This window comes from Hyla sarda, chromosome 4 (genome assembly GCF_029499605.1).
Source record: "Hyla sarda isolate aHylSar1 chromosome 4, aHylSar1.hap1, whole genome shotgun sequence".
NCBI classification, from domain to species: domain Eukaryota; kingdom Metazoa; phylum Chordata; class Amphibia; order Anura; family Hylidae; genus Hyla; species Hyla sarda.
In genome coordinates, this window is record NC_079192.1 from 306,069,457 (window position 1) to 306,082,856 (window position 13,400).

At 40.5% G+C, this 13,400-nt stretch overlaps 1 protein-coding gene and 1 long non-coding RNA gene across 10 annotated transcripts in view; one reads left to right on the top strand and one right to left on the bottom strand.

Annotated features, from left to right (window-relative positions):
• LOC130369465 (uncharacterized) overlaps window positions 1-6,501 on the top strand; it is a 63,790-nt gene extending 57,289 nt beyond the window's left edge. Inside the window, exon 3 of the long non-coding RNA XR_008892768.1 lies at window positions 6,111-6,501. This is a non-coding gene — a long non-coding RNA (uncharacterized LOC130369465). The remainder of the gene's footprint in view (window positions 1-6,110) is intronic.
• ABLIM3 (actin binding LIM protein family member 3) overlaps window positions 1-13,400 on the bottom strand; it is a 246,405-nt gene that overhangs the window by 89,969 nt on the left and 143,036 nt on the right. For all 9 annotated transcript variants that reach the window (XM_056574789.1, XM_056574787.1, XM_056574788.1 and 6 more), the window contains exon 3: window positions 7,882-8,065. In XM_056574789.1, coding sequence (XP_056430764.1) covers window positions 7,882-8,065 — 184 coding nt within the window. The remainder of the gene's footprint in view (window positions 1-7,881; window positions 8,066-13,400) is intronic.

Sequence of the window (13,400 nt, forward strand, 5' to 3'; positions counted from 1 at the left end):
CAGGTGAGTACAACTTCCTATACTTTACATTGCACGGATCCCTCAACATACGATGGTTTCAACAAACGATGGTTCATTTGGAACGGATGACCATCGTATGTTGAGGGACCACTGTACCGTGGAAAATAAATTGTAGGTAATTAACCCACAAAGAAACCTACACAACACTCTTAGCAAATAAGGGCCACTGTGTGCAGCGTTTCGGGAAACGCAGGAAAACCTTACTGCTTTTGGGATGCAAAAATTGCTCAGGGATTGTGAACGTCTTATTTCTTGCATGTAACATCTGGACGTAGGTTTCTTTCAATGATCAACACCATGTTGGAAATAAAAGCAAAACAAAAAATGATGTATTGTATGAACAGAGCCTGGTACTGTTTTTTTTTTGTGTTTACTTTTTCTGTAATTGTGGTTATTTATGAAAGAGTACTAGATGCTTGGAATAAACCTGCAGCAGATTTAAAAGCAAACACTCACTGACCACTTTATTAAAGGGGTATTCCAGGGAAAAACTTTTTTTTATATATCAACTGGCTCCAGAAAGTTAAACAGATTTGTAAATTACTTCTATTAAAAAATCTTTATCCTTTCAGTACTTATGAGCTGCTGAAATTGAGTTGTTCTTTTCTGTCTTAGTGCTTTCGGATAACACCTGTTTCGGGAACTGTCCAGAGTAGAAGCAAATCTCCATAGCAAACCTCTTCTACTCTGTGCAGTTCCCGAGACAAGCAGAGATGTCAGCAGAGAGCACTGTTGCCAGACAGAAAAGAATAAGTCAACTTCGGCAGCTGATAATTATTGGAAGGATTAAGATTTTTTAATAGAAGTAATTTACAAATCTGTTTAACTTTCTGGAGCCAGTTGATATATATATATGTATATATAAAAGTTTTTTCCTGGAATACCCCTTTAAGTTCTCACCCATGCACGGGCTGTAGGAGGAGTGAGGCTGTATGACGTGCAATTGTTTTGATGATGATGAATTTGACCAATAGTGTGTGAAAGCGGCCACATGATAACATAACATCCAATTATGTTAAAGTACGTCACGGATGAAATCACATGACCGGGATCAGGTAATGATCCAGGAAGCGCGGCATCACAATAGCGCCGATGACAAGACAAACAGGAAACACGCCGATATGAGGCACCAACGCAGGTAAGCATTGACCTCCTAGATTGTTAGCTCTAATTGGAGAAATGGATTCACTAATGTTAAAGGAGAAAATGATTGGAGTATCGGACTGAAGGAGGGGTCTTTATGGTCTATATAAGTTCTAATAATGGGCCCCGCATGCCATATGCCTCAGATACCCCTGATGAGGTGACTGGTCACGAAACATGTAGGGGAAGAAGAGCATTCACTGTTGTAATTACAGCAGTGTGCTTATCCACGTGGCCCTGAACTTTCAGCTGGAAGTCCATATATAATAAAAGTGTGGCAAAGCTGCTGGGTTTTTAACCACTTGGTTTCCTTATAAGTTTGTGATTTTAAAATAATCCACAATAAAAGTGAAGTTTTAAGGGAGGGTGCACTTTAAGGGGGTTTGGTTGTTCTTTGAATATTTCTACCCCAGCACTACCCAGCACTATCTCCTGGGCATTCTTGAGAAATATCTATTAGCTAACAACACAAATAGAATATAAGAAGAGAAGTGTACTTCTAAGGGTTGTATAACTTTCACTCAGGTGAAAAGAGATTAAAAAAAGAAGTTGCAGTGACATTCTAAGTTCAGGTAAGGAACTATGGGTGGTATTTATCAAGGGATTTATGTGTCTTTTATTGCGTTTCTTTGGCGCATTTCTTTGGTTCAGTGTCTGTTTGTGCCAAAGTTTGCCGCATTCTCTCCTCTGTCAATTTATAAACTTGCTAGGACTTTGACGGTCCTGTGTATGATTTTTGCAGTGGTCAGTTATTTATCAATTGAGTCAATTGTATTTTGGCGCTAATTTGCCTGTTTTTGACGCATGTTTGACGCAAATAACCGCCAGCAATATTCTGACATGGAAAACACACATAACAAAGGAAGAATATGGTATGTGCCAAAATTACTAACGGACATGCACCAAATGATAAATTTGGCACATGTCCGTAAAAACCAAAGAAAAAAAAACTGATAAAAAGAAACTGACAACAGATAAGAATGATAAATAACCCCCTATCTGTATAAAAATGGCAAAAAAGACTCTTTGCTGCACTCAAATGATGACATTCTAGATGACTTCTTGCATAATACAATATAGTGAGCAGTTTATTTTAAATTAAAGGTTACAAGGCAATGACACATTTCGGGAGCAATAGCCCCCTTCATCAGATTGTTGTAAGCAGAGGTGCAGCTTGTAGCTTCTGGGCCCCGATACAAAATCTGCAACAGGGCCCCATATGCCAATTATTGTACTGGTCTCTAATGGGGCAGATGTGCTTTGGGGCCCCCTTAGGCACCAGGGCCCTGGTGCAACTGCCACCTGCCAACTGCCACGTAGCTATAGCTACGTCCCTGGTTGTAAGACAACACACATTTATATCAGACAAAAGGAAGTGGGAGGGACCATATACACAAACAATTATGACCGCAGAAGCAAAAACAAAAAGATCGATTACGGATAAGCCAAACTTTGGCCAATTTATACTCAATCAACAGGATAGGGGATAAGTGTTTGACCATGGGGGGGGGGGGGGGGTGTCAACCGCTGGGACCCCCGAGATCTCCTGCATGGTGCCCGGCTTTATCTGCAGCTCTGTCATAGAGAGGCATGAATGGGGCGTGTCGACCACTGCTCCATGTGGTGGTCAACACAACTCCTTGCATTAGGAGAATCCAGGCACCAGGCATGAGATCTCAGGGGTACTGAAGTTCCCCTCTAAAATCAGAATATAGACATAGTAATCAGCTATGACATCACCACATGGTTTCAGTCACGGAAGCTATTCATAATAAGTGGGTTTCACTTAGGTAAACTAATATGACATCATCACAGATGGGTTTCAGTCAGGTAAGATGCTGTTTCGCCATGACAAATGAGTTTCAGTCAGATATGATATGGTGACATCACAAGGACCATTTAGTCTGGTAAGCTGCTGTGAGATCATAGCTGTTTTTAGGAGGTGACTGCTGTCACACTCCAACTGTTTAGCTAAATAAGATATAAGGACATCACAAGTGGCTGTTAGTCAGGTAATCTTCTGTGATATCACAACTAAGTTTCAGTTTAATAAGCGACAGGGGTTTTATAAGTGTGTTTCTATCAGGTAACTGCTGTGACATCACAAGTGTTTTATCCAAACTATTCTGAGGCAGTCATGGCCGTAAATGTTGGTGAGTATTTCTCACAGAAAAGGATTGCAGTAACGCATGTTTTGCTATACACATGTTTATTCCCTTTGTGTGTATTGGAACTAAACCAAAAAAGGGAGGAAAAAATGCAAATTTTACATAATGTCACACCAAACTCCAAAAATGGTCTGGACAAAATTATTGGCACCCTTAACTTAATATTTGGTTGCACACCCTTTGGAAAAAATTACTGAAATCAGTTGCTTCCTATAACCATCAATAAGCTTCTTACACCTCTCTGCCGGAATGTTGGACCACTCTTCCTTTGCAAACTGCTCCAGGTCTCTCTTATCGGAAGGGCGCCTTTTCCCAACAGCAATTTTAAGATCTTTCCACAGGTGTTTAATGGGATTTAGATCTGGACTCATTACTGGCCACTTCAGAGCTCTCCAGCGCTTTGTTTTCATCCATTTCTGGGTGCTATTTGATGTATGTTTGGGTCATTGTCCTGCTGGAAGACCCAAGATCTCGGACGCAAACCCAGCTTTCTGACACTGGGCTGTACAGTGCGACCCAAAATCCGTTGGTAATCCTCAGATTTCATGATTCCTTGCACACATTCCAGGCACCCAGTGACAGAGGCAGCAAAACAACCCCAAAACAACATTGAACCTCCACCATATTTCACTGTAGGTACTGTGTTCTTTTCTTTGTAGGCCTCATTCCATTTTCGGTAAACAGTAGAATGATGTGCTTTACCAAAAAGTTTTATTTTGGTCTCATCTGTCCACAAGATGTTTTCCCAGAAGGATTTTGGCTTATTCAAGTTCATTTTGGCAAAATGTAGTCTTGCTTTTTTTATGTCTATGTGTCAACAGTGGGGTCCTCCTGGGTCTCCTGTCGACGGATAGTTCGCACTGACAGTGATGCTCCCTTAGTCTGAGGGACAGCTTAAATATCTTTGGAACTTGTTTGGGGCTGCTTATCCACCATCCAGAATATCCTGCATTGACACCTTTCATCATTTTTTCTCTTCCATCCATGCCCAGGGAGATTAGCTACAGTGCCATGGGTTGCAAACTTCTTGATAATGTTGTGCACTGTGGACAAAGGCAAATCTAGATCTCTTGAGATTGTTGATATTTTTCCACAATTTTGGTTCTTAAGTCCTCAGACAGTTCTCTTCTCTTTCTGTTGTCCATGCTTAATGTGGCACACACAGAGACACATTGCAAAGACTAAGTGAACTTCTCTCCAATGTATCTGCTTTCAGGTGTGATTTTTAAATTGCCCAACCCTGTTACATGTTCCAGGTGAGTTTAAAGGAGCATCTCATGTTTGAAACTATCTTATTTCTCGTAGACAGCAAAGCATTTTCATGTGGAGTACGCAGAAAGAATAGACATGTCTATTTTTTCTGCGGACACCGAAATTTGAATTTCCGCACCCGATGTTTCCGGCACGGAAAATCTGCTATGGGAATTCTTCTTTATGTACATACATGCATCTATATCATCAAACATACACACACATCTATCATACACACACAACTATCATACATACACACATCTATCATACACACACATCTATCATACATACACACATCTATCATAAACACACATCCATCATACATCTATCATACACAAACACATCTATCATACAAACAAACATCGTACATATACACACATTGTACAAACATCTATCATACACATCACACATATCTACCATACATACACACATCATACATACACATACCTACATCTATAATACACACATGATGCATACACACACATTTATCATACAACCACACATCATAGACACAACTATCATACGTACACACATCTATCATACATACACACATCATACATACACACAACTTTCATACATACACACATCATGCATTCATCTATCATACACACATGATACATACATACACATTTACTGTACATACACACATCATACACACACATCTATCATACATGGACACATCATACACAGACACATCTATCATACACACATTATACATACATACATCTACCATAAATACATATAATACATAAACATATATCATACCCCAGCCCCCCTCCTCCCCAGTCTCCTCACCCATAGCAGATCATTCCTGCCGAGTACGGGTTCCTGTAAGCGGCAGAGGCTTCTCTGTGCACTGTCCGGGGATGTAGTTGGGTCGGAGAGAGGACATGTCATCAGGGGCTTGGAGCAGACATGCGTGTCTGCGTGGGGCACATCTGCTCCCAATAGCCCCTAGCCTCTTCTGCCCTGCTCTAATTTTTTATAGGGGCCACGCCAGCATTAAAATAGTTTAAAAAAAGATATAATGTGCTGGCAGAGGGGGAGGGAGGGGGCAAGTGTCCTGTTGCCCCTCCCCCTCCACCGATCCGCTACTGGTGTGAGGTAAGTTGTTGCAGCATCATATATGGGTTTTCACAAGTACCACGCTGGGATATTACAACTCCCTGTCAATGAGGTAAACTGTGAGCTTGCAGGTACATTTCAGTCAAGAAGGTGCCATCACACTGGCCACCACACTGGCCATCACACTGGCCATCACACTAGCCATCACACCCTCACATTAGCCATCCCACTGATGGACATCAGTTGAACATGAAGGAACATGAAGGAAGCCATAGACTTTCCTTGCATACTGGTCCACTGCTGTTCATGCCCACCTTATGTCATTGGCCAAAACAACTAACAAGATTGTTACACATTGTTTTATACTATTTGCTTTACAGATATGTTAGCTATGAAAGATTAGTACATGCTGTCTGACTACATGTTCTCTAACTACTGCCGCTTGCATGCTCTGTCTTTCAGCAAGAGGACTAAACGGAAGACATCACCCACTATAGCAGCTTCGGAGACTGTGAAGATAATTTGAGCAGATGGATGAGGATTCATGGGCAGGATGTCCTGTGCTTCTTTTTATTCATTGCAGATTTATATTTCTTTATCTTTTGGCCTATTTGTTAATTTTTGTACAAGAGATAAGCTATTTTCTAGTTAAAGACGAACTCTGCTTTTTTGCCCATTTTATGCACACTCACCATTATTAATCCTACAGCACCATTTGTTTTATTCCAGCACAGCTGCATCCATGTGTTTTATTACTTTAACTTGGTCATGTGATCACCAGTCAGACTTACATAAAGTTACATGGCTTAATAGGTCAAGAGGAAGTCAGTCCTGTGTCAGCTGACTTTTTGTGAACTACAGGATGACATCAACACCTATCGGATTCCCTCCTACTAGCTCCCAGACCCCCTTTTTTCCCACCATAGATTTGTATACTGCTGCTATCTCTTTGGGATCAGAATATATAACAGTTATGGACTCCTCCTGAGTCTGTGTTCACACACTACATTTCTTGTTCGGTTTCTTCTCTGTTTTTGATTTTCCTAAAGTTGCAGGGAAAAAGGTGATATTTTATGCCACAATTGTGCAAATTACTGTAATAACCACAATTTGGGAAAATCTAGGCAGAGGCAGCCAAAATGCTGTAAAAATGGAATGTGCGCACAGCCTAAAGACTTCATATCTTCTTAAAACACCTCAATTGTGATTATAGCTCAATTTGCTTTTGCCTCATGGTAGTATTTCTCTAACATGTAGTTTAAATAAGAAAAGGCATCAAAACTGCACGTAGTATGAATTGACACCAGCCCACTTATGGGTCTCACCTGTTTAGGTTTTTGGTTGTATATATGTGGTATGAATTATTTTCTGCTTTGCATATCTGAAAACCCTTTTTTTAAGCTATCCATATCTTTTAGACAGCTGTAGGCTTATAGCTAATTCTCCCAATTCCCCCATCACATGCAGACTTGTATAAGGTGAGCTAGATTGCTGTAGATGGGGCTTATCCCCCCCACTGCCAGACTGCTGTAGCTGGGGCTTATCTCCCCCCCCCCCCCCCCCAAGGACAAAGGTTTCAGGTATTTGGAAATACCACATGCCCAACTGTTCTCTCCCCAAGACCTGCCTTGAAGAAGAGTTTGGTGGCCCCATACACATTAGGGCCCAGATTTATCAATCTGTCTGAGACAAAAACTGTCTGGTTTTCTCCTAGCAACCAATCTTAACAAGCTCTGGTAAAATGAAAGCTAAGCTGTCACTGATAAATCTGGGCCTACATGTAGCATTATAATAATGTGCCAGCTTTAGAGCAGCCCTTCTGGAGACTGACAACATTGAGTGTCTGGGAAATATTACACCATCTAATGTAATATAGCTCTTTGTTTCCTATTAGTTTAATGCTAAGCCTGTAAAAAAAATTCTTTATGCCTTCATATACCATAAGGAGATAAAGTAGCGCCCAAAGATGACATCTTTAAATGCCACCTTCAGTACCTTATGAGGCCTAGGACTGCATGTCATATAGAACCACCATGTAACACCAGCAAGTTTATAAGCCAGACTGAGGTCACAGTAGGCCTTTTTTTTGCAGCAAAATACCCATATAAGAAGAATATTTATGTCATTCGGTAGCGGTGGCATGTTAAGCTGCACTGCAATAGTCCTTGATGGTCCCTGTATGGAAGATACAATATGTAGGTGTTCAGCATATATAACAATGCATACAGTTTACCTGCACATACTGCATACAAAGCATTTTGGATGATATGTTCGTCCAAGGGCTGAAATAACTTCTCCTGTAATGAAATCTCTGCAGCTGTCACACCGGGTCCCATAGAGTTGCTGGTAATCACGTGTGCAGATATACTCCCCATTCTTAAAGAAGAATCCAGACTGCGCCAGATCACAGCCACACACTGTCGGAAGAAAATACAGAGCTTAGAAGACGTAACAAAAACTACAAGCCAGCCTACAAAATATATTCATTGAAATAAGTTCCACTACGATTAGCAAATTTCTTTCACAAAAAAGAAAATGAATCTTCCCCGGAGTCTGTAACCAATCGATAAAAGCCGTAATCGCACTTGTTCTGCCCCCAACATAATTCATTTCCAGGAAATAACTTATCTGGGTCTTTAACATGCATGAAATATGCATAATATATTGAGTGTGCTGGCTAGACTAATGCAATAGAAGCATTCCCATCAAAACACTGAATGTCGTAGACAAAAAATGTGCACTACATTATACAGAGCGATAATGAGAATTTTCTCATGGTGCATTAAGATGTATTATCCAGTGGAAAGCTAAGGATTTCGAATGGGAAGGGGATTCCAAAGCCAACAGCAGGTGACACATGCAGATATCTATACCCATGAAGACCTCTGCGTGTCACCTACATGCATTACAAGTGCTTAAAGGTACTTCCAGCATTTATGTTTCAACACCAGACAAAAAAAGAACTTGATACTGGATGAGTAGTCACATTTTATTTATTTATTTGTTTATTTATTTAGTATATTTATTTATTTACAATTAAATTGTCTATGCATGGCAACATATTGACACTGTATAGCAATAAGTAACAATGCATTATGACATTAAAAGTGTATGGCCCTAAGGTGTACTTGGTGTGGTACGTTGTAGCGTTATATAACAATTTAAGGTTATGTTCACAAAATGTTTGTTCATGTGTATTTTGAGGCAGAATACTTAGACATTCTGCTCCCAAATTCACCAGTAATATTCCTACAAACTACATCCAATTAATTTCAATGGCCAATAAATGCCGTAGTTTACTCAGTGTGTATTCCTATGCTGCTAATTTAAGGTATGTGATGTGTATAAAAAATAAATAAGTGATGTCACTTTGATACATTGGGCTGTATACTAAATAATTAACTGGACATACTCAAATAAAAAAGCGGATATACTTAAATACATAAAACAAAACATAAACAGGTATTTTGATGGTCATTTCATTAAAAAAAATCCTTGTTTTATCCCACATGAATATACCCTTTGGTACTACCATTTTGGCACTATATGGCAGTGATAAATAGTTATGGACTATGCTCACACACGGTTGATATACTATAAACGTTTTTGCAGATAATTTCAATAGGAAAGTGAAAAACAGCCACAAATCTGCAACACATCTGCAACATTTCAGTCCTGTATGAACATGTCCTTATTCAGTTTTATTAGTATTGTATGGCATTGGCACATACTGCTCTCCAGGGATTGAATAGTCTGTGGAGAGAAGCCCAAAATATCATGTTCGATTGTGGCTTAATATCACCTATTGTAGATATCTTGTACAACAGAATTTTAAAACATGGCTAGGCTGTAGTATAAATGTAGGGTTAACAGAAAATGTGCTTTATAAATCAATAAAAGTCTTTAAGGCCAAGAATGCCTAGAGGTATATATGAAAGATTACAGCTCCAAGGCCACCTCCATAAGGACATGAAATGAGGAAACCATGATGTACAGAGGAGAAGATTTAGTTCTTGCCGGGGTATGATGGGGGAGCTGTAATTCCTAACTATATTCTGTATATACTCCATCACCATGTGCCGCCTGCATCAAAGAAGCCATGAAATCTGGCTCCACAGCAAGTCAAATATTAGGCTTTAGTTCTTGATCAATCCAGCTCTGAGGGTAATTGAATCAATCTCACTTGTAATGTAATTCCTCTAGTGGAGACATCAGTGTGATACCGCTGACGATGACCATAATGTTAGAGATAAGACTCTAGATCATAGAGATTTCTTTATGGGTTCATTACCTGGTAGCGTAGAATTACCCACCTCGGCCAACAGTCCAAGTATTCATCAATACTCTCTCAAAGGGGTGGATTTATTTTGTCTTGAAATTTCCTACATTCTGGGGTTTACAAATGTCCCAAAATACCGTAAAACATTTGATTGTGTACCTTTCCTAAAATTGAAAAGTGTCCTTCATAGAAAATGTCCGAATTGCCAAGTTATTGGCCTTAGTTGGGTATCTCTCACCCCCTATGGTATTAGTGCATAACCCTTTTGTCCCTGTGTTTTCCAAACATGGTACTGCACCTTATAGGTAGTAACAGCTAAAGGAAACAGAGTGAAACCGGTACTGCAATCCACAATGAGTACCGTCAAGGAAATGAGACTCCGACAAAAATACCTGTGGGGCTGCCACAGGGTGCACTCCAAACTATGCAAATTGAAGCATACAGTTCAAGGAAAGAAATGGCTGCACTCACCCAGGGGTCTTGCAAGATGAAATCTGTATTCAATAGTCCATACAACAGTATAGCGGGTAGACGAAGAGGAGCAGCCTCGCAGCAAGGCTGCTCCTCTGCGTCTACCTGCTATACCGTTGTATGGACTATTGAATAAAGATTTCATCTGGCAAGACCCCTGGGTGAGTGCAGCCATTTCTTTCCTTGAACTGTATGTTACCTTTTAGGTAGTGTCTGTCAGACCATGCCAGTGCCAAGGGCGGCAGGAAATAGAGTTTCCTGGTTGCCAGCTTGCAGGAGGAATAATTGGTAGGTGTCAATGCAGGGCGAAGCAAAGCCCAATGTGCTGGAAAGCATTATGGAACTTGGTGGTGCATCGTTACTCTGAAAAGAGAGATAGTTTAATGCCAGAGGGCAGAGCACAGCCATGATCTTGCCAGAGGGGTCTGCTGTGACTGTACAGAGCTGCAGGTCCATGTATAGCTGTCATGAAATTGCCTTTGGGCTGGAGGCAGAGGAATAAAAGCACCCACTGAGAAGGACTGGACAAACAAAAGACTGGTTGGCTGAGGCTTACTGTAGGGTCAATCTTTTTGGATGAACACAATAAGTAGACTGTGGAGGGGGAAAAGGGAATAACTGTAAAATTTCAACTTCTCCTCCTGTTCCACCTGGACATAATAAAGATGTCAGCAATTTCTGACACTATGTTAAAGTTCATCTTCTGCTGCTGTATTTTCTGTATGTTTGTGAGCAGTCCTTTAGAGAGGTATTCACTAGTGTTGCTCGCGAATATCCGCAATGCAAATTTTATTCGCGAATATCGCACTATATATTCGTAATTATGAATTTTCGTTTTTTTTGTTTTCTTCACAGTACACATCACAGTGATCACCCCTCTCTGCTTCCAGCTTGTGTGGTGTAAAGAAGGCTCTAATACTACTGTATGAGACTGGATATTTGCATATGCAAATTTTCGCTTATGCTCATTTTTGTATACACACATTTTCGCATATGATAATTTTTGCATATGCTAATTTTCGCAGAAAACGCGAATATTACGAATATGCAAATTTAGCAAATATATGACGAATATTCCTCCATATATTCGCTAAATATCGCGAATTCGAATATGGCCTATGCCGCTCAACACTAGTATTCACATCTCAAGCAGTTATCCCCTATCCACAGAATGGGAGAAGACAAGCCGATCAGTGAGGGTACGCTCAGACCCCCACTGATCAGGAGAATGGGGGTGAAATCCCCCAGAATGAAAAGAGGGCACTCATTGGCCAGTGCTCCACTCATTTTCTATGTAGCCTTTTAACATTGCCAGGGGAGGTGTTGTCTCCATCTTATGGATAGGGGACAACTTCTTGAGATAGCAATACTCCTTTAATAAGACAGCATCCTTGTCCAAAAAGGACTTAGACTAGGCCAGAGGTTGTCACTCTGTGGATCATACACCTGTATTTTTCAAAGTATTACGTGAGGTGCATCCTGCATTATTGCAGCACAAATGGTTTGAGATTTGGGAAAAGTAGTAATATAGCAGCCTGTAGGACATGGCAAAAGGAGAACCTACACAATATTAGGCAGATTTTGATGTTATGGCTGATCTGTGTATGTGGGCCATAGTCTTACTATATTTCTTACCTTATTCCAAACTACACACTAATACATTTAATTTACTATATGTGAACTGTATATTACATGGTATTTCTAATAGTGTGGCTGGTCCATAGGTTTAATAGGCATAGGCATACAGGTTATCACATAGTAAAGAAATTGAGCTCATGCCTTGCTGACAGGTTAAATGGGTACTCCACTGGAAAACATTTTTTTTTTTTTAAATCTGGTGCCAGAAAGTTAAACAGTGTTGTAAATTACTTCTATTTAAAAATCTTAATCCTTCCAATATGTATCAGCTGCTGTACGATCCACAGGAAGTTCTTTTCTTTTTGAATTTCCTTTCTGCCTGAACAGAGTGCCCTCTGCTGACACCTCTGTTCATTTTAGAAACTGTTCAGAGTAGGAGCAAATTCCCATAGCAAACCTATCCTGCTCTGGACAGTTCCTGACATGGACTGGAAGGAATTAACAGAAGTAATTTACAAATCTGTTTAACTTTCTGGCACTAGTGGATTTAAAAATAAAATGTTTTCCAGTGGAGTACCCCTTTAATGTGATCCAAGAATTTATTTTCTCTGTCACAGAGCATTACTAACCTGCAACTGTGTAGGAAAAAGAGCAGTACACACAAATGGGTTATGTGCAGCATGGAGAATGTTTAAGGGAGAGAAAGGAAGAGAGTAAGGAAGGGAATAAGAAAGGGGGTTAGTGAGAGAGAGTAAGGGAGGGAGAGAAAGAAACTGATTTCTGGTCTCCCTCAACCTCTGTTTCAGTGACTTCCGGTTCCCGGCTTCTTCATGTGCAGCAAGGAACCAGAAGTCAGTGGAACGGGACCTAAAGGGGTACCAAGGTAGGTAAATATCACTTGTTTTTTTGTAATGGAGATATACTTGGCACTACTAAGTATGTACCCGTTTCGTAGGTAGACGCTGGACTCAATACAAACACGGCCCCTAGAAGCTGAACTGTTTCCCTGAGGTGCTGACACGCTTATAGTAAGTAAAATATGAAGATGTGTGATATGAAGAAAATTATGCGGAGCTCTGGCCTGACAAAGTGCTTCCGCATGCTACGGTCCGTGGCCAGCACACTACTCCTGCATCTTGTCCACCAGCTCCACTGCATGTTTTACCCCAAATGTTCCAAAGAACTGTGGTGGCCCAGGACAGAAGTGGCCCTTCTGTACAATCTATGGTCCTTTTCAGGTGGACTCAGTCCTAGTCCCCTGGCCCCAGTCCTATCTTGTTCTACATACAAATGGCCAATGCATTTGCTTTAGATGTATATGCTTTTAAGTCCTGTTACGTCCTGTTTTTAAGACATGTAACCAGGGAAGGTGTCAGTGACCAGGTGACTTGTGTGGTGACCTATGGGAGTCCTTTAAATTGCTC